The sequence below is a fragment of the Phodopus roborovskii genome, unplaced genomic scaffold, assembly GCF_943737965.1.
Source record: "Phodopus roborovskii unplaced genomic scaffold, PHOROB, whole genome shotgun sequence".
NCBI lineage: Eukaryota > Metazoa > Chordata > Mammalia > Rodentia > Cricetidae > Phodopus > Phodopus roborovskii.
The window spans coordinates 15,990,871-16,016,621 of record NW_026126563.1 but is presented as its reverse complement, the minus strand read 5'-3'; the positions used below and the strand labels follow the sequence as shown (position 1 = coordinate 16,016,621).

Here is a 25,751-nt window from a genome sequence, read left to right as displayed (position 1 = left end):
TTATGTCCCTCTACCCAGAGTATTTTCTTTCTCTATGTTAAAAAACAAAATAAATATAGCACTTTGATTCTAAGAATCAACTAGCTATTCAATGTGTCTTGCCTCAGCTCCTACATTAATCCAAACAATAAGGGCCTTTAGAACATTAATAAATAACCTGCTGCTGCTGGCACCTAGATGCCAAGTGCAGCAACGCTGAGGACAACAAATTCATAGTTCAGGAGACACAGTTAAGGAAAAGATTGCTCAGGAAATCACTCTTGCTTAGCATAAAGATGCTTAAAATTTGCATGAAATCAGTCAAGTAACTATAGAAACCAATTTCTTCAGCTCCATATCACACATCTCACACCTCAATTGTCTTTATTATCATCTGCTGTCAAATACTTAACCAGGAATGTGAACAGGATTGATGATTTATTCAGGAGGGAAAAGAATCTGAGGTCAGGTGAAAGTTTCTCTCTCTCTCTCTCTCTCTCTCTCTCTCTCTCTCTCACACACACACACACACACACACACACACACACACACACAGGCATGTACACACGCACCCCTTCAACCTTAGGTACTTTCATTTCATTCTGTTCTCAGTAGCTCTGGGGGTAACTCCAGTGAGATCCAATATTAAGGCTCAATTAAAATAAGCTCCAATTAGTGGAGCTTTTTTCTCTGAGGCTAGAGAAGTCAGGAAATGGATATTGGGAAATGTAAAAAGTCAGCTACTGAGAGAAGGCTGCAGACATAAATGAACTTATTTGTTGATTTCTACAGTTGCTATGCAGAGGCCTCTGGGAGTAAAAGCTTAACCAGTCTAAGCTATAAACTAAAACCCCCTGCAGCTAAACATGAACTGTGTGAAACAAGGGCTCCATTCCAGAACAGAAAACTGCTGGGCCCAGAAAATTAAAAGCCAGAGGCATTTTCCATTTAAAACTAAATCCCAGTACCGCCTCCCAGCCAAAGAATTATAAGCAGTATCAGATTTACAAAACGAACAATTACCCTGGAAAAATGTAGCCTATTGTACAGTCCCAGATGCTAAATCTCAAAGTTTCTGTCTTTCTTTCTTTTAATCCCACACTATATCCCTCCAAGTATATGGTTGCAGTTTACAAAGAGCCATTTCCAGACAGGCCTAAGCCTTGAAAATAAATTTTAAAAGGAGAGCACATAGCTCACTGACCTCATTTGAAGTACTGCCCTTGCCTTCAGCAGTTCCTGTCCTTCCCCAAGGCTTTTGCAAATGGTATGCAACAGTAAAATAAACCCTGACCTAATTGCCAAGAGAGAGGCTGCCAACCTTCCCTCAAACACAAAGACCAGAACGGTAACTTGAAAGTCCTACCTCTTTGGCTTTCTGCTTTAATCTCAGCTGTTCTGGATCTTCTTTATTGGAACGGCTCTGTCAAAGAAAAAGAAAATTTTAATAGAAATCATCTAAACACTAGCATTGCTGTTAAATATTTAATAAATGATGATTTCTCCTGTGATTGAAAACCCTAGCTCCAGGGTCAATGCCTCAATCCAGAATAGATGCACTCCAGCCCTTGCCCCCTCCTCATCATCATCTGGGCTGGCTGCTGCAGTTCTAGCCTGGAGGAAACGCAGACTGAAAATGATGCTAACAATGTCAGTCAGGTCCAGTCAAGGCATGACATTGTTCCTGCTGGAACAGGGCAAAATGAAAACTGGCTTGAACAGAAGAAAAGGAAAAAGAAGTGTGCGCTCAAATGAATGAAAACAAAGAATACTGGCTTATCTTTAGGTGAAGCCATTTTGGAAAAGTATATGTTATTTAAACAGCTATTAAAATCAAGAACACAACTAGCCTTGAATCAAATCTCTTAAAAAGAGTAATTTCTGAAAGCACAAGTAGGAAACACATTCTAATATTTTTATTAGAGTTTTAGGTGCTCTATAACTATTGATACTATCCATGCTATAAATAAAATAAAATGTGATAAAAATGAGCATAAGGAATGTGGTAGGTACTTCTCTAGTTAGGCAGTGTATTAGACATCCATGATGAATAACAATTGAGTAGAAGTCTGAACAACAAGAAATAGGCAATCACATTAATCCATTAGGGAAGAACATTCAAACAGAAGACACAGTAAATACCAAAGCCTTAAAATGCCAGCAAACCTGAGAACAGACAGGATGGGCCCTGTGTGTAAAGCACACAGAAAATATGAAGGAAAGAAAGGAGGCTAGGTATTGCCTTATAGCCACTTTAAGAAGGAAAAGAGTTTAATTGTAGATTTAACAATCAGCCACTGGAAGAAAACTATTGCTGCATAGCACAAGAATGAGGGTACAATGGAGCAACCCCTTAGAAGAGGGCTCCACCAGGAACACAAAGTGTTTATTACTACACAGATCTACAACTGAAGGCACAGGTGCCCACATAATGAAAAAACTCAGGGAACTGCTATGAAGAGAAAGTGACCGAGAAAACAATGACAGCAGTCTAGAATAGCAGTAGAGCAATGATGACAAATAGATTCAAATTCTATTTTGAAAGTAAAGTCAACCAAATTTGTGGTAGACTAGATACAAGATACAAACAAAAGAGGGAAAAAAATGTTATCTTAGATTCTAGCCTAAACAACTGAGAGGAATTCTAACTTTCTGTAGCAGAAGATCTAATAAAGAATACACAACAATGGAGAAGGAATTCAACTGTCAGTTTTAGATGCCAAATCAAAGGTTGACTGCCCTAAGGTGGACACAAGCTTTGAATAGACACTTGAGTATGATGAGTGGGATGAGTGAAGGAGTGTCATGAGGCAAACTCAAAGAGGGAGTCAAGTACTAGAAGTCTTGTAAAATGTTTGGGTAAGTACAATCAACAAGAAATCACTAAAAGCAATGTTTTGTTTTGTTTTGAGACACAGTCTGTCCTGTAGTCCTGGCTGTCCAGAAGCTCTCACTGTAGAGAAAAAGCAAAGAGAACAGTTAGGGTTCTTTTTTCTTTCCATAAATTTATGGGAAATTAGGGTATCTCTGAGTTAGAAAAAGCCATAATAAAAGAGAAAAATCAGAAGTCTATTTGGACATATACAATTTGAGAGTCCTATTAGCCAGAAAAGTGATTATCAAACAAGCAGTCAATTGTACATCCCAAAAGTTTTAGAATGTAGACCAAGCTGAAGTACAATCTTGGGAGAGCACAAAGACATAGAGAAGGCATAAGACTGAAGCCAGGGCATCCCAATATTTATGGTTCTGTCTCAAAAACAAAGAAAACCCAAAGAGACCAAGAACCAGTATAATCTCTTATATAAATAATAACTAGAATCATATTTAATGGTTTTATAAACTTATTTATTGTACAGTTACTAGAAATAAAGAACAGTAAACTACCTTGTTATGATAGCTTAGTTCTTGCTTAGAATATGTCAAGCTTAAGATAGAGTATTTTCCTGTCTCATCTTCCTGCCCTTGTCAGCACAGGGGTCAGTTTGGGGCTGAGACAGCAGAGCAGGGACAATGTTATGATGCCTACATCCTTGTAGAGGTTTGGGATGTCTCAGTGAGACACAGACCAGTGGTTGTAATGGTAAGGAGTACGGCCAATAAAATGGCATGAAGGAAAATAGACAAGAGTCAGTCAAGCTAGTGGCATATGAATCTCACTGATCAAATACATATGCTGACTGATGACATAAGCTATTATGTTAAAGATAATAATTAAAGCAAACTTTCTGATTCCTGGAGTAAAAATTCTGCAATTATTTGAAGGGAGGGAGGCAGGCAGCAAATATGAGTAAATGAATGAATATGTACATACATGAAGAACTAGTATACAGGTCAGAGGAACAACTTATGGAAGCCAGGTTTCCTACCACCATGTAGCACTCAGGAATTTAACTCAGGTGATCAGGCTTGGCAGCAAGTGCTCTTATTCCCTGAGCCATCTTGCAAGAAAGAGAAAAGTTTTATAAAGTAGATAGGTTATGGGTATAAAGAAAGAGGTCCAGGACTAAAGTTAGAGGTATGAACCCATGATTCTATAATACAAATAGTGATGCAGTAAACATTGTAGATATTTCTATGTATGTATGTATATACATAACATACAAATATTTCCTAGAGCCATCCACTAATATATCCTATAAATAATGACACTGTTAAGCAATAAACATAGTGCAATTTGTGCTACAAAACTGGTTTCTGAATATCATCTTCAAGTAAAAAGATGCAGAATTTCCTATAGGTATGGCTGACTTCAAGATGAAGGCAGGAAGAGTAAAGGTTAGCCCTGGAATATCTCAATAGCAAAAAGTAGGACATGCTTAGTGAGCGAAGGAGACATGACAAGTAAGAGCCATTTAGAAGGGTCTCCCTCCTACAGGCATTCTGAGCATCACAATAAATCTTAATAGTAAAGTAGTATAGACAGCTGAATTAAATAAAAAACCACAGGTTTATATTTTTATGAACAGGGAGGAAAAGAAAGCCTTTTCATATAATAGAGGGTTATATATGAATGAAAGTTAATGAGAATAAACAATTAGTACCAAGTAATCTTCATAGAAGTGGCTGATACAAGAACTTGCTAAGGCTGATACATGAAAATTCGATAAGGAAAATATATTGATATAATTTGTGAAGATTAAAACAATCCATGAAAAACTAAAAACTTACAGAGACAGACTGTCAATTTTAAATTGAAAGAACTGGTAGACAACTATATGTCTGGGTTATTAGGTTGCCTTTTGAGATTATTAGCTCAGAGAAATGTCTTAATCACCTCTGTGTATTCCTGCCAGGGGTGCATAACTACACGTCCTAAGGAAATACCATAGAATGCAGGTAAAGGTCATGAATGAGTATATAAGGAGGACTGAGATTGCCAGAAAAAAAATGTGATGAGAGAACTACTAAGTGAAATACTTATTTCTGAAAAGAAAAATGGAACACAAAAAAAACAAGTGGGACAGCTGGCAAAATCTCAACAGGGATCTGTGCAATGCACACTAGAATGTTTAAGGGTGGTGGCTCATTATGCCTCAGGACCGCTTTCCAAAGTATAGACAGTTACATAACTTTAAACTAAGGTGGAGATGGACACGACACACTAAAGTATGTGTGTGTCATGGTGCATACAAGGGATCAGGCTGAGATGGAACAAATGCAAGAAACGAGCGGATCTAAGAAAAAGACAAATGTATAATTTTGATATTATAATGTCAGTAGAAATTGTTTAAAATAAGTCAAAGAAGCAATTAGAGCCAAGTTACCATGATTGACCCTTCTAAATCCCAGCAATTCAGAGAAGGCCAACAGGACAGTGGGTTCAAAGGGTGCCTGAGCTACATTAGTATTCGTACATAGATCCTATCTCATCACAGAAGATTTAAGAAAGTAGGTAGTGGACTGGAGTTGATGCTGAATGTCTTGAATGTCAGCACTCAGGAGGGATGCTGGTCACTGAATTCAAGGCCAACAAAGAGTAGATGTGTGCCCTACACAATGAGGGGGGAGAGAGAGAGAGAAACAGGGACACAGAGAGAGCCAGAGAGACTAGATGTGGCTCTCAAAAATAAATAAATAAATAAATAAATAAATAAATTAATAAATAAGACTCTGGTGTTCAACTTTCACAATCTCTTGTGAGGCTTTGATTATGTCTATGAAGAACTGTGGGTATAGAACATAAACTGTAGTAGAACTGAACTGTTATGTAGTATCCAGGCATTACTAGTCCTAGAAAACAACTTAAGAGGAAGAACACAGGGCCATGGCTCCTGTAGCTCCTATGACTCTCCCTCTCTCTAACACATTTCCACCAATTTACATTTGGTTCCATATACTCCAAATTATTAATTTTACCATAATCTTCCTGTATTTTAAAAATTATTCTTGTTAACTTCAACTTGGTACATGCCAAATAGTATCTTATGAGTCTAAAATTTGTGTAAAAGTTTAAGCTAGAAATAGGGATGGATGGATGGATGGATGGATGGATGGATGGATGGATGGATGGATGGATGGGAGGGAATGATATCAGGTACACCAGATTATTTGGGGGGGATGGGACAAAAGATTATGACTCATTAACTAAACTAACTGAAAGCTATTAGTAATTTCATTTTAGAATATTCTCAAGAGAAACCTAAAGGTTTAAGAAAAGCAAGGCCATCAGTCAATGATAAAGCTAATTATGATCACATTGCCAGGCCATGTTCCTATAAGTCATACAATGCTTACCTTGGCTGCTCTAAGTAACATCTCTCTTTCTTCTAGATCCTTCCTCTGTTTTTCCAATTGATCTAGCTTTTCAAGAAATTTGAGCTGTGATCTGGTGTCAGTAGACAAGATGTAATTTTCACTTCCCTAGGGGAAAAAACAGTTTTATGATTTGGGCAATACATTTGCATTAAGCATTATGATAAACAATACAAAAGAGGGTAACTTCAAGTCATAGAAGGAACTAGATTTTTCAGAAGATATTTTTTTTACTTTGTTAAACAATCAAGCAAACAAAATAAAAGCCAGAAACTTTAATCATCTTTAAATTTGAGAGATGATTAGCATTTATATTTCAGAAAGATTTCCTTAGCAAGCCTACTCAGAGACAGCAAAAGGAATTAAATCAAACAAATCCTAATATTAGGAAAAAGAACCCAGTAGAATATACCATTACCTATAATTCAATCTTCCTTGGTCAAATTATTTCCTATCTACTGACATAAATATGAGTAATTAAATATTAGATGAAAAGCAAGAAATAATCTATTCACTGAAAAGGACAGCCAAGAAAAAGTGCTACCTCAGATAGATTGGCTTAATCTTATTTAATCCCAACACTATGGAGGCAGAGGAAGGCAGATATCTTGAGTTGAGGCCAGCCTGGTTCACAGAGCAAGTTCCAGGATAGCCAGAGCTACATAGAGAAAACCTGTCTCAAAAAATCAAAAGCAAACAAAAAAATCATAAAGGTCTGATTACGGAAACTAAATTTAGACAGCAACTTTAATCAAAATAATTCTGTATATAATTTATTAACTTACCGTTTCTCTATTTAAAAGCAGGTTCTCACTATACAGAATAGGCTGTCCTGGAACCTAGGATCATCCTGCCTTAGCCTCCCAAGTAGTGGGAAAGCATATAATTTACTGTAACAAAAAACTATAATTTCTTATCTTAAATACTCCATAAAATGACAAAAGTAAAAATGTCTGTCTTATCCAGGTATGCTAGAATACAAAAACAGTGCTTTCAAATCTATGTATATTCTACTTTTCTTCACCTATAGCCACCTAATACAAATATCCTTACAAGTGGGCTGTTGTGAGAGAAGCAGAAAGGTTTTAAACAATCCATACATATCCAAACATCTACTCATCTCAGGCGTCAACACTTGAGGGAGAGTCTTATAGCCAAAAACAACTAAACAGCGAGCTCAGCAGTAAGCATTTGGCTTGGAACCCAGAACCATACTACTCCCATCTCTGCCTCCACTTTATCCTCATGCTTATGGCTGCTTCAATTAGCTTAGACTAAGAGATTTCATATGCCCAAGATTCTTTTTAAATTAAATTTTTATTGTTGGCATTTAACTAGATCAAAAGAGTATTACATGGTTTAAGGAAGAAGGGTGTATTAGTGCTACTTATTTTACTTAAAGTTTAATTCAAGAATTCCCAAATGGTCTTTAAAGTTAAATAATACAAGATAAAATGTGGAACACATTATAGGTCAAGCACAGAGGTTAAGCACAATAACAGTGGTTTCTTAAATACTTCATCTTTACCATTTCTGTGTTCAGAAACTCTGGAGACAGTTTATGGACAGAAATTTAATTTAAAAGGGACAATAAACACTAAATTAAAAAGAAGTACAGGCATTCTAAATTTTAACCATATCTCATTCTCATGCTGTTTCCTTTACCAATTCAGATACAACTGCCTGTGGCATAATTTCTCCTTTTTCTTCCAGCTACAGCAAATGAGTGCCTTTCCTAACCTACTGTGAATACTTACCTGCTGTCATGTTCCTCCTATCTCTGTGAACCAACTACCTGAAGACTTCATGGACCAAAAGTATAAAAGCCAGTACTAGACATCCAGATGCAGGTGATATTAGCACCATCAGGTGAATCCCACCTGAAGGAACCATCACAGTACCTTTCTGCTAGGGAGTGAAATACTCCATAGCCACAGCACAGACAGCAGGTTCAGTGTAAAAACACAAAGCAGAGCTGGGCTGTGGTGGCACACACCTTTAATCCCAGCATTGTGGAGGCAGAGGTAGGTATACCTTTGTGTTCAAGGCTATCCCTGTCTACAGAGTGAGTTCCAGAACAGCTAGGGCTACATTGTGAAACCCTGCCTTGAAAACAAACAAACAAACAAAACAAAACAAAACACCAAACAGGATTTAGAAAAAAAAAAAGCTAGACTAAATACTAGATTACTTCTACTTTTTTATTTACATTTCAGTTTATGACCTATGATTAATTAGAACATTATACCCAAGTAAAAGTAACTAACATCTACAATAGAAAAGATGGCGGTGGAATTTTGCTTTTAATAACTGTGGCTGTTTTTTTTTTTTTTAATAGTTTATGGAGTAGAATTTCCTTTATTGGACAGATAAAAATAAAACCCAAGAGATAGAAGGACTAGACCAAACCTTTGATACAAATACTATTATTATAATTAAAGTTTGTAAATAATGGTGAATTTTGAAGTAAATTCAAATGTAATTAAGTGGTTATTATTTCTTCTTAAAGACGGATAATTTTGTCTTTCTATATAACATTCAGACAGCAATACTAGCTATCCTAAAGAATGAATGTTTGGTAAAGGGTGCAGTATAAATCAATAGTAAATGTGTAACACAGTGGTTCTCAACCTGTAGGTCATGACCCCTTGGGGGATGCTGAACAACCCTTTCATAGAGGTTGCATATCAGATATCTTATATATCAGCTATTTACATTACAATTCATAACAGCAAAATTACAGTTATGAAGTAGCAATGAAAATAATTTTATGTTGAGGTTAACCCAATATGAGGAACCATTATGAAAGTTGAAAGAGAGCTACCATATAACAGAAAGTTAAGAAGGTATTTATCCTTAAGCTAAATGATTAAGGTCTTCCAGGAAGGGTAAGCACTACCCATTTTCCTTCAACTACCAAATCCTATTAACACATGCAATTGATACAAAGAAAGTCTACCTGAACTTTATAACAAGAAAGTTTTGAATGGCACAATGAATGAAATCTTTGGGGGTACTTCCCTGGAGTTAGAAGCTAGGGTCCAGAGCAGGGCAAGGCTGTATCTCATGCTGACAGTCAAACTTGATAATGTGTAAGATTCAGGCATGAGAGGATCACAGAGTAAAAAAAGGTCTGTATACAAGGCTGGACTTCCTGAAAAGATGCCAGGAGAGGCAGTGGACACCCTAGGATTGCAGGATTGGTCATGGAGAGAGGCTATAACACATAGTAAGGTCAGAGTCCCAGAACCATACAATGACAACAAAAGACAGCAGCAGCTGTGGAGCAGAACAGGCCTGAGACTACATGACAAACTAGATGTGCTGTGAATGGCAGAGTTGGAGAAATTGAAAGCCTTTGGAGCCCAGAAGACTGTGAGTACCAGATGTCACACATTGAGCTGTTCATACTTAGGGATGTGGCTTTGCTTTGATTTTAACTGTGCTCTGGAAAGTATGTCATTTATCTTTTCATTTTATAGGAGCCTACAGTTGAGTTTTGGTACTTTTAAAGAAAAGTTAGACTTTTGAGTGATGGGCTTTTTAAAAGACTGGGCAACTTTTAAATCTGGAATGTTCTATGACTTGACTTAAGAACCATTCCAAGAGATGAAACCATATTGAAACATTGCTTGGGTGACCAAGAATCAGAGATTAGATAGCCCAGAGACCTAGAGTAAAACCAAATACTAGTGGTCCTTAAAAAAAATAAATAAATAAAAATAATAATAATGATGATGATGATGAAAAAAAGGCTCCTAATAATATTCTACTATACCCATAGATCAATGGCTTGCTCAGCCATCAGAGAAACCAAAAGTGCCTGGTTCTTTGTAATGACTAGGGAAGCCATTAGCTAGAATAACAGGGAAAACACAAGTAAGAATTAGAAAGAAAAGTGCAATTACCACCACCAACTGAACTGACATAAATAATAACCTACAAAAATGGACAAATTTCTATACTCACATAAAATGGAATATTGACACTGTTTTCTACAGCTTTTTATGATACTGATTCCATATTTAAGTCAGTCTGACAAATTCCCTCAAAAATTTTGAAAGTAAGGAGCTTCCCAAGTTCTACATGGAACAGAATGTAAGTAAGATGGTTTCTCCACCAAATTTACCAGGGTGACAGCAGCAGATAGTCTGGGTTTCCTTTAATTTATATGGCTGGGTATGAAGCTTTGACAATGAATGATCCTATTGTAAACTCAAAACTTCACAAAGTTACCTACTTACCAACATGTTGAAATCTACCACTCGACATTTTTTAATTTAAAAGAATTATCCCTTTTCATCCCATTATCTTTTCTTAAGATCCATAATCATTCAGTTATTTGCCCACCTCTGAAACTACAATTCAGAACTGATCTTACCCTAAAGGCCAAGAAGCAATAAAATCTACAATTCAAATATACTAAGTGCCTTTGTCTCAGTAACAGCAAGTCATTTTGTTACACCACTAGAAATTAGACAGGCTATTCTTTCACTTAGTCTTTCATAATAGCAGGCAAGAGTAGTAATGAATGACATTAGTATCAATACTTACTATCATCATGTAAGTAAGAGCCATGTAAGCAGAGTCCAGACCACACAACCAGTATTCCATCCTAACACAACCTCCTTCATAATCAAGAATAGAGGAGGAGCCTCAGTCAAAACAGGTGCATATCCCAATAGCAACAAAAAAACCCTACTTTGGACACTATAAATTCTATTTTGATTTAATTTACTATGTAAGCATTTCCAAGTAGAGAAATTAAGGAAAATGTTTTCTTAACATGAAATATTAAGTCTCAATCACTCTTCTACAAATACATCCTGATATAAATACACCCTTGTCCATGAAACTACCTTTAACATTGCTCAGGAGATGAGAGTCTGTACTTCCTTAATATTTCCTTTACCTTGTAAACAGTCATTCGATGCTGAGCAATTGTAGTCAGTTTCTCTAGCAGGCCTCGCAATCTCTCCTGTGTTGCATGGGAGATCAAGTTCACAGCATCAGAGTTAAGTTCCGTAATGTTATGCTTTTTACCTGTATAGGCAGAGAAAATCCATTACATGTTTTAGTAGTGGCTTATAATTGAAATAATTAGCACAGCAGGTATTCAGTTCCCCCTGGAAGTCATACCCATTATGAATAAAGGTTTGGAGATTATGATTTTCCTGGTAAAGTCACAACTTCAAAGATCTTAGACATTACATTAATAAAACCTAGCCTGGAGCCTCAGAAAATATAGACATTGTTTCCCTTAGCCTCTAGAATCATTCTCCTTGCAAGGTCATTTATAGGACAAAGTTAATAAGAACACAAATCAAGTTTAGTGTTCAGGGAGGAAAATGGTAACTGCAGAAATTAGTGCTATATTCTGTTAATTTTAGTAATTAAAAAAATGGAAAGGCACATTTTACCCTGCTTGACACTGTTAACAATTCATGACATTTACTTCAGTGAACTGAAATTATAAATCTGTTCATTCCTTGTCTATAAAACATTCTTTTTGTCTGTTCCCCATTATATTTTGCACTACTCATGTTTTCATAAATTAACCTATTCAATTATAGGATGAAATATGCACAAAACCTCATCATTTCACCATTAATTTCAATAACTTGTTTCTCTTATGAACAAACTGTTTCATACAGGTTGTAATGAGAAAGAAAGTTTTAGAAAAAGAATTTGAGTGATAAACAAGAGCAGTAGCTGACATATAAACAATCCTAACAGTATTCAAACTGTGTTTCATAAGACAATAGAACTGCCTGCATCAATAGATATACAAATGTAAAGATACAGGCAGTTAAGAAAATTAAGGTAGATGCATTTTTAAAGGCTAGTGTGGAGTTCTTTGTTGTGGTGGTGGTTTTTGTGGTATGTGTGTATTCATGTGTATGTGGAGTGCTAGGGATCCACTCCTCACTTTCCAGGCAAGTGTTTCATCCACTGAGCCATTTTCCCAGGCATGCATGCATGCATGCGCACGCACACACACACGTACATACACAGACACACGTATATCTTCACAGTAATTTAAAAATACTGTTTGATTTTTACATGCTAATTCATATAATACATACTCATTCCCATCAAAGGCTGAACTACAGCAAAAACATAATTATAACTCAAATATACTTTGGCATTACCACAGAATAAATTTTAATTTAAAATATAGTCTAAGTAAACTAAGTAGGGAGATTTAAAATTATCCAACTTCTTTTAAACTAAGCCTTCAAACTATAATTCATTACTTTGTGGCAAAATTGACCTCATTTCCAATTTAAGACTTAAACAAAGGGAAAAGAAAAACACACTACAAAGTCACAACTACTTTTAAACACAAAGCATAAACAATTAGTTGAACCTTCCATATAAGAAGCAGTAAATTTTCTAAACAATCAAATGGTTAAAATTATAACATGGGTTAGAGAGATGGTTTAGTAACTAAATGCTTGCTCACTGCTCTTACAGGACTGGAATTCAATTCCTTGTTTACTTGACAGTGAAGCACACACAATCTGTAACTCCAGCCACCTCCATGTGTATCAGCACTCACATGCAGATGGGCGGGCACACATGTGCACACACAAAATAAATATACATCACAATTAAAAATAGGGTAGGCAGTGGAAGTCAACTTATAATTAAATTAAATAAAATCAGCATTTAAGATCATTTCTTGGGGAAAAGGAATTTGAAAATAACTATGTACTTATAAAGAAGTAATTTACCTATTTAAAAATCTATAGTATAGAAGGCTCTGAACTTGATTCGCAACAAAACAGGTAAAAATAGTAATTGGTATTTTTAAAATCTGTAATATTTTTATAGTATTAGAAATGAACAAGTATTAATAATTCCTAAGTATATACAACAGCAAATGTCCAAACATATCTTCACTAAGCTAAAAACTATATGTAGGTTAATTCCCACTTTAAAACAAAGCCAACATAATTAAGGAGAGAGCTAGTTAGTACTTGCCTGCTTAATATTGACTTTATTGAATGTCTACAATTTAATTTAGGCAATTAGAGAAAAAAATGAATATTGAAATTAAGTCTACCCTGCACACAGGAACAACATTATATCTAAAAAATTCATTTGGAAAATGTGTAATTTCTATTTTTAGGAATACCCTCAGTCGCTAACTTCTGTATGACAGAATTTTATTACAAGTAGAAAACATCTCTAGAAATAAATAAAACATTCATTCCTTGGCTGTTTCCTTTAAGGATAGTTTATGTTTCGAATTATGTGCATTGTTTGTATTTCATCATTAAGAACTGAAAACAGAGTTTCTCAAATCCTCCTAAACCAGGGTTGCCAAACTCTAGCCAGTAGGTCAAAATTCATCTCTTTCTAGGCACAAAGTTTTGTAAGAATCCAACCAATGGATGAAAAGTTTGTTTCTCCCCCCAAAAAGGCATAAAGAAACTCTGTCCATGACTTGGTTGACAATCGGAGTATAGCCCTTTGGGAATAATCAATTGCAATGAATAAAGTCAGAGTAGATCACATAAGGATACAATATAAAGAACTGTGAAAGACCACCCTAGCCAGAGACCCTGATGAGCATCCAGATCTGACATTCCCACTCCATAACTGTGACAATAAGTATGTGTCACTGAAGCCTTCAAGGCTATGGTCTTTTGTTATACAAGCCAGAGGCCAATAAGATACAGTCCTGCTCATTTGTCCATATGTTGTTCATGTTTGCTTCCCACCTGGAAAAAAGTTGCTGATTACGATCTTAAGCTGTCATCAAACCTCAAGAAAATGATCATACAGGGATCAAAAGATGGTTCAGTAGTTAGTAGGAATACAAACTGCACTTGCAGAGGATTCAGATGGAGTTCCTAACGCCTTCACTGTAAAGCTTACAATCACCAGACACCTCTGACCACTGTAGGCATCCCCACTATTAATAAAAATAGTACTAAATTTTTTTAAAAAATATATCATTTAATAAAGACTTAAACCAAACGGATTAAAAACTGTGGAAGGGAAAGAGAATTCAGCCAATGCTCTGCATCACTATAGGCAAACTGATGATAGCATTTTCTCAATAGAGATTTCTCTATTGTCTGACAAAAACCTAGCCAGGAGAAACTATTAATAATTATAATTGCTCACAAAAAAGATAACATGGCCTTAATTTAAATTACAATATAAAAGTGCTCAACATACAATAGCTAAAATACTCATTTATTATGAAGTAGACCAAATACGGTATAATTCATTTAAAAAAATCTCTAATCTATCTCACTGCATTTAATATGGGGTCTTACAGTCTTTCACATGACATTGAATCTGGCTCCAAATAATAAGAGTACATACATTCTCCTCTATTTTTTTTTTTTTTTAAATTCAATGGAGTCACCTAAACCCTGTACCTAGAAAAAAAAATCTTAATGTTCTAGCTCAATTTTCTTCAGGAGTAAGAGTGAAATTAAATTTTAGGGTTGATACAAGGAAAAAATTGGTTCTCATTAGGTATTCCTACAATTTACAAATACAACATTTATTATAAACTTTCATTTGTGTGTATATATATATACATTACTAAGGACCAACAAGGAACATGATTAAAAAAAAAAAAAACAGCACACATAAAGTATTTGTGAAAAATATGTATCTCTATTATTCAATCATATAAATAAAAAAAACATTAACTTACTATTATCTACCACAGAAACAAAAGATTAAAGTATTATAAAATAATATGTTTCATTCTGTAATACTCAGGAAATCTCAGAATATTTCTAGAGCCTTACCTAATCCTTAGAGTTTGGCCATGTCTTCATGATAACAATTCCCCTCAACAAACATTCCTATCAGGTCAATAATCATGGTTCTATACTTACCAATGTCTAAAATTCTCTTTTGTAGAGCTCCAATGAAAAGAAATGGTTCTTCTTTACACGACTGAATGAGTGTGCCAACAAATTCAGAATGTGTTGCTAAGATGCAGGCGTTTTCTTCATCAAGGTTGACTTCTGCCATGCAAGTCACATCATTGATGTCATCTTCACCTCTAAAGGGACAAAAAGTTAGTTTGCCTGTGTGCATGCACGGGCACAAAGAAATATATGTCTTAGCCAAGTATGGCAGTGCCCACTGTAATCCCACTATTTGGGAAGTTGAGGCAGGAGAAACAGGAATTAAAGGTCTTAAAGGTCATCCTTGGCTACACAGCATGGAAAAAACAAAAACAGACCTTTCTTATAAATAATATTACTTTATTAAGCTTATTCAATGAAGTGAACTGAAGAATGCTATCTTTTCTCCTTAAGCTTTTAAAATTAAACTGGCCATCACTAAGCAGAAGAGCAAGCTTCCTGGAAGAGAAATCAGAACCTGCTGTGTGTTCCAGAAATTATCATTTCCTCTCTGGTAAGTGAGACACACCAAGAAGGATTAGACTTACTCCAGTCATCCACAAATCCTCTACAATGAAAGACTAGGAAATGAAGACGGACTCTTTGCTTTCATCCAGGATTGTTAAAAGCCCTTCAAGATTTCCCCTGTGAACTCCACTATTCCATTTAATAGCAGCAGAAAAACTCAATCGTTTAATAAATAAATAAATAAAATAAACATTCCACATAAAGTCTCTTAACTATTTATCTGCCTAGCTATTCTGAAATTAAAATTTTAAATTAATTTTTTCATGATTCATATTTTTTGCATACTTCCTCTATACCAAATGAATATACTAAAACACACTCTCAAAGCAATTGGCTACAAAGGGACTATGTTTAAAGTATAAATAAAACTACACACATTCACATACATACACATAAAAACAAACATGAAATAGGTTTGGGCTTCTTGTTTTACACCAGTAAAGTTAATTTCATAAGATTGCTTTTTGTCTATAGTACCAACAAGAGGACATGTATCTACGAGAAGAAATAAATTCCCTCTAAAAATCCTTTTCACCATGGTAATAACAGTCTAGCTACTGATTGTGATTCACATACTAATTATACAAAAGTGATTATTATATTAAAACATATTCCATAAAAAGATGGGCAAATGGGACATCATGAGTCTGTGTCAAATTGATTTAAATTATATATTCCCCCAGTGATGATGCATTTGTATAGAGAATAAATTATAATTGTCAAACACTCAAGAAATGAAGGCTCTTGGTGTACACTTTAAAGGTAAGGAAGAAAAAAATGCCCAAGCAAACATAGAAAAGTACTCAATGAAAGAAAGATGCCAGACACACAGCCTAGAGAAAGAGCAACAGCGCTGTCACCATGCAGCCCACTAACAGCTAACATTTAAAGGTGTGTTTGTACTAAGAGAAAGAAAGAGAACAAATTAATATCTTAAACTAGTAATGAAACATTCATAAGAATGGCTCCAAAAGTCAACTTCCAACTGATATAAATCAAGTGGAATGCCCATATTTATATACCTAAACACAAAACATGAAAATGGCAAAAAATAATTACCTAAAGAAGGATCAGATTCTAAGTTAAAAATAGTCTTTTAAAAAGGCCTAAGTAAAATACTTCAAAACAGTGTCCCTTGGTACTAAATTAAGAGTAAGTAGGAGTAATGGGTTTCTCTGTTCTACTGTATGGTAAAGTGACTACAGAAAACATAATAACTACATGCTGCAAAACAAAACAAAACCACATGAATCTTGAATGTTTTCACCAAAAAGAAATGTCAATTATTAAGACTGAATACATTAGTCTGATTTGAACATTATACAATGTATGTATGTATGTATGTATTAAAACTAATAGTATCCATAAAGGTGGAATGTTATAGATCAAGTCCCAATTTTCTGAGGAACCACCATATTGATTTCCAAAGTGGCTATACAAGTTTGTATTCCCACCAATGAAAGAGTGTCACTTGTGTTTTTGATCTTAAGAGTTCTGACAGGTTTAACATTCAACTAATCTACCTCAAGAGCCAGCTATATACAACACTCCTAGGCATAAACCCAAAGGACACCCCCATCCAACCACAAGCACATGTAATAGAATATTAAGATGCGTGACTTTTGTTTATACTGCCATTTATTTAACTCGGTGAAGCTGTGATTCTTTGCCTGTCTAAAACACTGATGGTCTAATAAAGAGCTGAATGGTAGCCAATAGTGAGGCAGGAGCAAGGATAGGCAGGGCTGGCAGGCAGAGAATATAAACAGAAGAAGAAATGAAAAAAAGAACAATAGAACAAGGAGAGGAGGGTGTCAGAGGCCAGCCACCCAGCCAGTCACAGGGTAAGAAGGAAAGAGGAAAAGGAAGTGGGACAATTTAAAATAAGAAAAGCTAGCTAGAAAACAAGCCAAGCTAAGGCTGAGCATTCATAAGTTAAAATAAGCCTCCTTGTGATTTATTTGGGAACTAAGCGGTGGACCCCTCAAAAAGACAAAATAAATTCCCTCTGAGTGCATCACACTACATGGACACTTGCTTAACTATGCTCGTAGCAGCTTTATTCATAATAACCAGACTGAAACAATCTAGGTGTCCCTCAACCAAAGAATGGATAAAGAAAATGTACATCTACACAATGCAGCTTTACTCAGCAGTTAAAGGGGAAAAAAAAAAAAAAAATCTAAAAGCAAACCACAAAATGACATCCTGAAACATGCAGGCCATGGATGGAACGAGAAAAAAAAATCATCCCAAGTGAGGTAACCCAGATCCAGAAAGACAAACATGGTATGTACTCAATCATAAGTGGACATTAATAAGCTGTAAAGTAAAGGATAAAAATGCTGCAATCCATAGGCCTAGAGAGGCTAAGGAAAGCTCAAGGGGAATGGATGGATCTCTCTGGGCAGAGGGAATAGAATAACTTTCACAGGTGAACTGGGGACAGTTGGGATAAGCACTGAGATCATAATCCACACAGAACATTATATCAGGTTGTGTTTATGTATTTAGGTATGTGTGCATGTATGTATAATAACAAAGAAAAGGTGTCCATTATTTTGAGATAGTACAAGGTTGGGGTGTGTGTGTGGAGGAAGGTCTGGAAAAAGGAAAGGAGATAACTGATGAATTATAATGTAAAATAATAAAAATCATAAGCAAATTAAAAGTTTATGCAGCTGGAGAAACGGTTCTGTGGTAAGCGGACTTGCTGCTCTCGAAAAGGACCAAGGTGTAGTTACCAGCATATGGCAGCTTATAACTGCCTCTGGTCAAGGTCCAGGTTTTTGTACATGTCAGTGGACACTGTATGTATGTGTTACACTGACTTAGATGAAGACAAAATAGTCAATGTGAAAAAAATAAAATAAATGCATCTTTAAAAACAAATAAAAGCTATTACATAGAAACAATTATGAGTGGATGATCATAAATGAGATTTGTTTCAGACCAATGTAAATAGTATCTTGCTTTTCTGTGCACAGCTCCAATTGGGAATTCAAACAGGCTTTAGAGATCAGTTCCAGGCCTATGCATTACAAGTTCAAAACCAGCACTAGAATTTAATTAAAAGAGCAGCTTTACCCAACAAATAATCAAGAAAGTGACTACCCAATAATTACCTTTTGCCCACTTTGTCCCAACCTAACCACAATTTCTTCTGGTACAGCTAAGAGTGGGCATTGCCACAGGAGCTGGGAGGATCTCCAATGAAAAGAGAATTTAGAAGTTCCTCAAGGACAGGGGGCACACAGGAGGGAAGCAAAGGCAGCACTGGCAGGAGCACTGTCAATAAAAGCAAGACAGACGAGGACAAACTTAAGGCTATCATGTTCAGGAATGCCTGTGATCCTGCTTTGGGTTTATTTCATTTTAAAGGTAAAAAGTGAATGCCATTGAGCCAAGTCTCAGTGTAATGCAGGGTCTTCTAGTGAAGGTATCATGTCATATGGTCTATTATTTTAAAAGATACTCAGAAAATTTAGTACTTCAGTAGAAAAACCTTGAAGTGTCTGTGGAGTAGCACATCATACACTTTAGGTACTACTCATCTGTCATGTATTCTGTCTTTTGAAACTCCTCTAATTGATTTGTTTTTGATAAAGTTAAATACTTCTCAATGTTTACTTCCTTCAGTTGCCCTAGTATTAAGCTCTGCAGTAGCACTAGACTAATTTTTCTGAGAAGGTAGAAAGGCATTCTTTTCCTGCTCATGTCTACATAAGGACCCTGGTTCCCCTCTATCCTCTACCAATATCAACAACTCCTCTTGATTCCAGCCTCTGTTGGAGTCCTAATTCTTGTCTAATCTTCAATTTGCCTTGCTCTCTTATTTTTCAGCCAAAGTCTGATCTATATGCAAGGTCAACTTCAATTACATATTTTTAAAACATATGCTCGATTTGTCTTTAAACATTTCAATTACTACTGAGAACATACTTTTGTCCATTACAATAGATCCTGCTATAGTGTCTAATCTAATGTTCAATGTATTTGCTTAAATTTACAACAAAACTATCCTTATTGACCATATTACTAACAAAGCAGTATATAACTTGCATGTAGATATTTAAAGAATTATGTGCCTTATAATAATGTACTGGTTGCCTAGAACAATATAATGAGCAGAGACAAATAAAAATTCCAGTTCTGAATCACTTTGCCTACCTTATTATCTATCCTGACTATTCCAATTACTAAGTAAACTAAACCTTAACTTCTCAGAACCCGTATTTTCATAAAGGTGTAGATAGAATACGAGTCCCTGCCCTCAGATTGAGGACTAAAGAGGGAATTTATATTATACGAACAGGGAATCCACATGCTTCTTACAAGTAAACTATGAGCTTCCTAAACTGAAAATACTTTTAATATGCCAAACATTACAGGTTAGCTTAGCCTCCTGTAAACAGTTCAGAACACTTTGACAGGCAAAGTACACAACAGCAAAAAAGATAACAAAATGAGAGGAAAAGGAGACAGGGGTGGGGTGTGGGGGGTGGAGGAGGTTACAGAAAGACATATAAATAGGTTCTGGGCTAGCCCCCCGACAATGGAACAAAATCATGAATGGGTCTCACTTTTCCTACTACATAACCTTTTGAGTTTTATGCAAAGTAGTATGAAAAATTCTTTATATATAAGTCAAATAATCTTTTTAACTACTAACAAAACAACAAAATAAGCAAGGTATCATTAATACACACCTAGTCTCAGCCACTTAGCATCTTGCCTGTGAAGTTGGCCTTCCAAGTTCTTTCCCCCAATAGCCAATTTGCTAAACTATAACATGTTTACATAAACTTGTTCATTTCTCTATGTGTATTTATATTTAAATTAACTTAAATATAGAGAGAAATTAACGTACTAAAGTATTCTCAGAATTTAATGCTTTTAAAATTTATGTATATATATATATATATATATATATATATATATGAGTATTTTGTCTGCATAAACATACATATATACATATATACCACATGAGTGCCTGGTTCCAGTGGAAGCCAGAGAGAGTGCTGGGTCTTCTGGAATTGGAGCTGTGACCCTTATCAAATGCTGGAAACTGAATCCGAGTCCTCTGCAGAAACAAGTATTCTTTAACTATAGAGTCATCTCTCTAGCCAACTAATATTTTTAGGATTAGCTAGAAAGTAAATTTAAAATGAAGGTCACATAATCAAAAACATCATATACAGCACTCAGGGTTTCTATTCAGTATAATAAAAACCAGAAATCTAAGGGGTTTTTAGTTAAATGATGTTAAAATTTTTAAAGACTAATATCTAAAAATGTGTGTGTGCGCGCGCGCGCGCGCGTGTGTGTGTGTGTGTGTGTGTGTGTGTGTGTGTGTGTGTGTGTGTAAGAGAAACAGAGATGGGAGGCACACATAAGGTCAACGAACAACTGTGCAAAGTCATTTCTTCCTTCTACCTTTACTAGTGCTCCTGTGAGTAAATTCAGGTCATCAGGCGTCCATGGCAAACACTTTACCAACCTCATCTTTAGTCCTGTTATTCCTGAAAAAGCATACCTGCATGATATGAACTAAACATAGAAATGAACCAAGCTATAAAAATGTGTAGTACTGGTCCTAGAGCTAGAAGCAAAGTTTTTAGCCTCTGCCCTACAATTGTCAGATGACTCTTCCCATCTCTACTTACTTATCAGTTGCCCTCTCTGAGAAACAAAGATGAAACCATACCTGCATCATGTATTCTTGAATGAAAGCCATATTAGAAGTTAAAACTGTATTAGGAACTAAGCATATATATAATTTTAAGGATAAAATAATAAGCCTATCATAGTGTGATCATCATTAAGGCTTTTCGTCAGTTTGTTATGGGCTTTAGCACAAAAATAATTTTTCCTGAACATCATTTACTGTGATAAACTATGTTTGCAATATAAATTATATTAGTTTCATGTATTGTCTGTACTTGCTTTCTGAAAGCAAGACTGGACCCCTAATCTCAGACTCAAGCCGGTTTGTCACCAGTGTTCTCAAGATCCTTTGATAGGGCAGACTGACTCCCTCATCTATGACAAGAAAAAAGGAACACAACAGCCAAGGCATTAAAAACACTGTACCCCAGAGAAAGCTAGAAGGTAAACTATTTTTAATGATGGTTACAATGTGTTGTCCAATGCTATAAAAATCCCTGAAGTGGAATGAGAAACTGGAAGCTCATTCAAGGACAGAACTCTCTGTTCTGCCTAGGACTCTCAATTGGTTACCCCAGCACCACTGTTTTATCAGGGTTTCGCTAGTCACTTCTGCTGAATGCTGCAAATACCTGATTTGATGTTGGTATTTAGCTGCTACTTACTATTTGTTCTTTTAATTGCTGTATATATAATAAATTCACTCACTCAAAAATCAAATGTATGGCAATTGTAGAATTTTTTTTTCTTTTTTTAAACAGAATAGTGTTTAATAGCTTTAGAACGGCTTCACAGTCTCATTCCAAGTCACCATATGTAGTGCCCTGTGGCATGTCAGGAATCTAGCTTCCATCTTTTAGTTGGATTTTAATATGCCTAATCTAAAGTGGGCTTAGCTAACATGCATGTGTTTTCCCTGCTGCCTTACTGTTTTCTCTCTTTAAAATAAAAATCACTATCCTGAAATGATTAAATATTATATCAGCAGCACAACACACAAAAGATGCATATGTTTAAACACACTTAAAAATTTTAGAGAACTTGATTACTCTTGTAATATCGAGAAACAGAGAATGAGATTTAGCAGTAATACAAGACATGAAACAGCATTATTACCTTGCTCTAGATGAAACCTGAATCTCTGGTGCCCTCTGGTGTTTTAAACACTATACAACATCTAATAATCACCAAGAAGCTAAATACAAACTAGAATTTTCTAGGGAAAGTCACAAATCCACAAAGCAATTTAGATTAACCAGATATCTCTGACTACCCTGTATTGCTAAATCCCATCTGGCTTAGTTAAGACAAGACCCAATGTCATATACTACTGGTCTATTTTTTAGTTTCATTTGGAATAAAGTAGCACATATTTCTTAAAACATACTGTAATAATGTAAATTTACATGTGATCCAAATTACTAGAAAGCATTTTGAAAGTAAAGCTTAGTGCAAAAATAAGACATCTGATTTAAAAAAAAAAAAAAAGACACCAAAAATAAAACATTGAAGAAAATGCAACCTCTTCAGCAAATGGTGCTAGGAAAACTGATATATCAAAAAAAAAAAAAAAAAAAAAAAAAAAAAAAAGAATCCTACCTCTCACAATCTAAGAAAATTTAACTTAAAATGAATTGAATTCTTAAGACTTGAAATTCTGAAACTATTAGAGGAAAATGTAGGGGAACAATCAGAAAATAATATAATGGGGCCTCATGAAATTAAAACGTTTCTGCACAGAAAAGGAAAGAGTTAACAGGTAAGCACACAACCTAGAGAATGAGAGAAAAATCTTTACTGGATAGGTATCTGACAGAGTATTAAAACCTAGAACATACAAACACTAAAGAAAAAGAAATCAAATAGCCCAATAAATAAATTTGCTTATTATGAAATAAAAAGACACTTCTCAAAAGATGAAAAGTAAATTAAGACTACATTAACATTCAACAACACCCAATCAAAATAAGAGTCAAGAACTAAATAAAAAACGTTGGCAAAGATGTGAATAGAAGGAAAACTTTAGAAAGGGTGCTGAAATGGAAGAAAATGGAGCTACTCAGAGAAACTGTCTCAAAAATAAAATAAAATAAAATAAATTTAAAAAGGTATCTAGAAATAGGTAAGAATATAAACACTCCTAATTTTCAAGCAAACACACACACAAGCAATAATATTGTAAATGTTCATAGATAATAAATGAGAAGGAAATACACAGAAAGATAAATAAACCAATCAGTAAATTAGATAAATACCTGAGAGACAACACAGATGTTTGAAGACGAAACTTTATAATGACTGGCTAGGTGAACTCTCTCTAAAGGATTGTGAAATGTACAAGTCTATGTATGAAGATGAGAGGCAGCTTTCAGCGTATTTCATGACTATAACTACTGTGGGATCACAATTTCAAACCTAGAAACTCTTAATATCAAAACTCTTTTTGAGTATTTTCCCTGAATATGGGAAATAACTTTGCAAATTACTTATGTAACTCTAAACAGGTTTCATTCTATCTCCAAAACAAATCTAATAAATATAACCATGGATCTAAGTGGGAAATCCTATACATAACAAAAAGTCAGTATTTTCTCAAATTAACATAACCAAATGATCTCAATATATTGTTTTCATGGAACTTTGAAGCTGATCCTAAAATTCATGTTTAAGAGGAAAAAAGACAAATACCAGGATACTTTTGATTTTAAAAAAAAAAAAAAAATTATCACAGTAAGGGAATTTATTTTTCTTAAAAAAGACACAGTGAAATTAGCTATAACAATAACAATAAGAGGGCCCATAACGTAAAGGTATTTTCTGCCCTACAATATAAGCCTAGCCACCTAAATTCAAATCCCAAAACCCATGTAAAGGTGAAAGGCTAAAATCAATTCTACAAAGTTGTCTTCTAGCCTCAATATACATGCTATTGCACACACACACACACACACACACACACACACACACAATATTTTTTAATTGAAAACATCTAAATAGTAATATAAAAATAAAATTAAATAGTATTAATTGAAATGTGCCCACACATAACACAAATTTATGACAATGATGGCATTTCTAATCAAAAAGGTAAAGCACTCCTAGTAACTAATGTTGAGAACAAAAATCCATTGGGAAAAGTTACTATCAAGAACTAAAGATGTAAAAGTAAATGCATCTATGTGAAATAGGTCTGTATAAATAATACCCAACAAAACACAGAAGTGCATCAGTAGGAGTTCATAATAGGGAGGATGTTTTGGAATTCAAAAGTCACAACATGATTTTAAAATTTAAAAAAAAAAAAACCACTAGAAAGTTAAAGCTGAAAGATCAAGGGAAATGTATAACAAACAATAATATATTATTGTTCACTGCATACACATAAATGTGGAAATAAGCAACCAAAACAAAACTGAGCAAAGTCATTATCTAGAAACCTCCCATTCTTACAGTTCTGCATGCAGGTGAACTAAATTTACTGAAGAGCAATTACACAACATTAGAATCATATCGGGTTGGACTAAATCATTGGAGTCACAGAATCTGTCAAAAAAATTTTTAAAGCACCATGAAACCAGCAATGTGCACATCCTGAAGGAAGAACAGCCTTACAGGCAGTTTCCTGCGGCTAACACAAATCTCTGGCACAGTAGGAAGAAGTATCTTGAGCTGTCTAGATGAGAACTGGGAAAACTGGTCTCCAGTCATCTCTAGTTTCTATCACAATAATAAATCTTCTATGGAATTAAGAAAACTGAATTTAGATCCTCAGGTCAATTCTGACTTACCCATACACTAAAGTTAAAATTTCAACTACAGTTTTCATTTCTAAATGTCCCAACTTATTATTTTTCTGATCTTTATATTCACTTTCGTTTGTTTGTTTTCAATATAAAGTTTCTCTGTGTAGCCCAGCTGTCCTGGAACTACCTCTTGAAAACCAGGCTAACCTTGAACTCACAGAGATGCCTCTGCCTCTCTCTGTGCCTTTCTGTACCTCTCTGCCTCTGCCTAGCACAGAGAAGTGTACCACCATAATGCCCAGCTTGATCTTTATATTCACCTTTAATAGAAAATTTAAATATTAATATCCAACAATTATCATGCAATGGTTGAAGTCACTGAAATTCCAACCATGTTGCTTTTGCCTGTAATGTGACTCAGGGTGATTTTGCTGTACATACTCATCTCTAAATGTGAAATAATACATGAATGCTATGAAACAATGTAATGATATCTTTAAAGTATTGAAAAAGTATTTAAAGTCATCCATAATTAAAATCGTACTCTTGTCATCAGTCTATATAACCTAAAAAAAAAAAATCTTAAAATATTAGAAATGATAAAAAAGACCAGTGGTAAAAATCTTTTTAAGAATGTTGCATTTCTTTGTATTAGTAACAGAAAAGGCAATTATCAAATATATAACTTACAATT

The 25,751-nt window shown here is 34.9% G+C and overlaps 1 protein-coding gene across 1 annotated transcript in view; it reads right to left on the bottom strand.

The window, feature by feature from the left end:
* Taf4b (TATA-box binding protein associated factor 4b) overlaps nucleotides 1-25,751 on the bottom strand; it is a 103,777-nt gene that overhangs the window by 36,961 nt on the left and 41,065 nt on the right. Inside the window, exons 10-13 of the mRNA XM_051202077.1 lie at nucleotides 15,105-15,274; nucleotides 11,147-11,277; nucleotides 6,217-6,342; nucleotides 1,346-1,402 (exon numbers count right to left, since the gene is read on the bottom strand). Coding sequence (XP_051058034.1) covers nucleotides 1,346-1,402; nucleotides 6,217-6,342; nucleotides 11,147-11,277; nucleotides 15,105-15,274 — 484 coding nt within the window. The remainder of the gene's footprint in view (nucleotides 1-1,345; nucleotides 1,403-6,216; nucleotides 6,343-11,146; nucleotides 11,278-15,104; nucleotides 15,275-25,751) is intronic.